The 2,639-nt window shown below is 54.8% G+C and overlaps 1 protein-coding gene across 1 annotated transcript in view; it reads left to right on the forward strand.

The window, feature by feature from the left end:
* CPT1A (carnitine palmitoyltransferase 1A (liver)) overlaps positions 1–2,639 on the forward strand; it is a 49,915-nt gene that overhangs the window by 34,872 nt on the left and 12,404 nt on the right. Inside the window, 1 exon segment of the mRNA XM_012664824.1 lies at positions 1,187–1,455. Coding sequence (XP_012520278.1) covers positions 1,187–1,455 — 269 coding nt within the window.

The following is a 2,639-nucleotide window of genomic DNA, read 5'->3' on the forward strand; positions in this document are numbered from 1 at the left end:
GGAAGTGCAGGATAACACACAATTACTGAGTGTCTTTGGACAGCCGTTCTGAGCATGACACCTGTGCCAGTTTCCTGGGGCCTCTGTCATAAATGACCCCAAACTGGGTGTCTTCACACAGCATGTTGACTCATACCGGGCTTTTTCTGGCCTGGTCCTTCTTAGATGTTGCTTCCTTAGCAGGTGGTGGCAGGGCTTCCTCCCCTTTCCAGGCTAGGTTGGTCTCGTTGTGCTCTTCAGATGCTTGTGACGCTCGTCCTCTGTTTAATTATGTGTTTATCCTGTCTTCCTCACTAGACTGTCTTGTTCAGCTGTCACTGTATGTACTGAGTGGTACGCGAGGACTTGATAAACATTCACGGGATAAATTGACTTAATCATATTCCTGTAATGTTTAAGTTTAATAAAGATTCTCTCTGAGCAATTTTTGTGGAACAGTTCTCTTTGTTTTAGTAATTTTCCACTTCCCTTCTCAGAACATTTCTCAGGTGTTTCTCAGAAACAATTCTCAGAAAGTTTCTCAACATTTTCTGAGTTGCCCTGCTGTAATTAATAAAATAACTATGCCATTCGAATGCCTGCTGCGTGTGAGCATTATGGATATTGTCTTTTAATTCCCATACAACCACGGGAGGGGCGTGTTATCTCCATCTTACAGACGAGGAAACTGAGGCTTAGGAAGGTTGAGTAATTTATTCAAGAATACACATCCCACGAGTGGCCGAGGTGAGCTTACAAGTGAAGCCTGTCTGATTCCAAAACTCTCAACTCTATTTTGTACTTAATTGTTTGACAAGTCTTGAGAGACGGGCTCGTTAAATTGAACGAGTAGTGCAGAGTAAGGCGTGGAGTGCCATTTAAGAGGTCAGGGTAGCCAGGCGGCGTGGCTCATACCTGTCATCCCAGCACTTGGGGAAGCCGAAATGGGAGGATCCCATGAGGCCAGGAGTTCAAGATCAGCCTGTGCAACATAGTGAGACCCCATCTCTACAAAAATAATAATCATAAACAAAATTAGGCATGGTGGCTCATGTCTGTAGTCCCAGCTACTTGGGAGGCTGAGGTGGGAGGACCCTTGAGCCCAGGAGTTCGAGGCTGCAGTGAGCTGTGATGATACCACTGCACTCCAGCCTGGGTGACAGAGTGAGACCCTGTCTCTAAAAAAATTAAACAAATAAATACATACAAAGTCAGATATAATCAGCTCAGGGTTGCTCTGACCTGTGACTCTGGATTTTTTGTCTCCAACCCACGCTCAGACACCATCCAGCACCTCAAGGACAGCAAGCACATCGTCGTGTACCACCAGGGACGCTACTTCAAGGTCTGGCTCTACCACGACGGGAGGCTGCTGAAGCCCCGGGAGATCGAGCAGCAGATTCAGAGGATTCTGGACGACCGGTCAGAGCCTCAGCCCGGGGAGGCGAAGCTGGCGGCCCTCACTGCGGGGGACAGGTGAGCAGCCCCTGCCCTCTGTCCCGTCTCTAGAGGTGGTGGAGGCACCTTACGGTGCTGTGCTCTTCCTTACCTGGGGGCCGTCCCTGCCTGACCTGCAGTGACCCTGGCATGGGGCTGAGCCCCCGGGGCCCTGCCGTGTTCTGGGACGGGCCCTACTCCTGGTCCAGGGGGTCACAAGAGCAGTTGGGTTACAGTGGGGTCCCCGGGCCATCTGTGCGTGGGGCAGGCAGATGTGTGCGTGGAGACACCAGGGCCCGCGACACAGAGAAGTGAGGAGGTAGGCCTTTTCACGGGGCTGTGGGCATATTTACTGATTTAGGACACAGAACAAATTTAAACCAAGGCCCCTGCGTTAGCATTAAATTTCCTTGCCTCTCTGACAGAGAATCAGCCAAGGCTTGTTTTCTCAGGACTTAGCTTGTACAGATGTCGCGGGGTCCCTCGACCTTGGCTCTGTACACGCCGGCATACGGTGCCAGGATAACGCGCGTCGGACGATTCTTTGCGGGGGGCACTGTCCTGTGCGGTGTGGGATGGTGGGCAGCCCCCTGGCCTCTACCCACTGGGTGCCAGCCACAGCCTAGTTGTGTCAACCAAAAGCGTCTTCGGGCACCCCCCCGGTGCCTCTGGCTGAGCGCTGCCGGTCCCCGAGGTGTGACTGCTGCACCGGTGCTGGCGGCAAGGTGGGCGGGGCAGGTGCTGGGTGCCCCTCTGCAAAGATCGGGAAAGGCTGGAGCCACCACAGGTGGGCTGGCTGTGTCTGGCAGAGAGCGGGGGCAAGCCAAGAGCCCCGAGGCAGCAGAGCAGGAGGAACCTCGGAGTGGACCAGGCAGCTGGGCCGCAGTGCCAGGCTGGGGAGGGCCCTGATTCTGCAACCGGGGACCGATTCAGGCTGACAGCCACAAGAGTAGGTGGACGACGAGAGAGATTGTTCTGGTTGGGCGTGGAGGAGGGGACCCCAGAAAGCAGGGCGGCTTTTCGGTGCCCAAACAGCGAGGCCCTGAAAGAGGCCTGTGAGTGGGACTAAGGAGGCTTGTTCGAGGAAGCCGGCATGGAGTAGCAGCTGCTGCGGGGTTCACGGAGCGGGAAGGAGCAGCTGCAGGGAAGTGTGTCTCAGGCGAGCGTCTGGACTTACCCAGCAGGGCAGCCTGGGGGGTGGCGGGTTGGGTGCTGCTGAGGAG

Source organism: Propithecus coquereli, unplaced genomic scaffold, assembly GCF_000956105.1.
Source record: "Propithecus coquereli isolate 6110/MARCELLA unplaced genomic scaffold, Pcoq_1.0 Scaffold120, whole genome shotgun sequence".
In the NCBI taxonomy this organism is placed as follows: domain Eukaryota; kingdom Metazoa; phylum Chordata; class Mammalia; order Primates; family Indriidae; genus Propithecus; species Propithecus coquereli.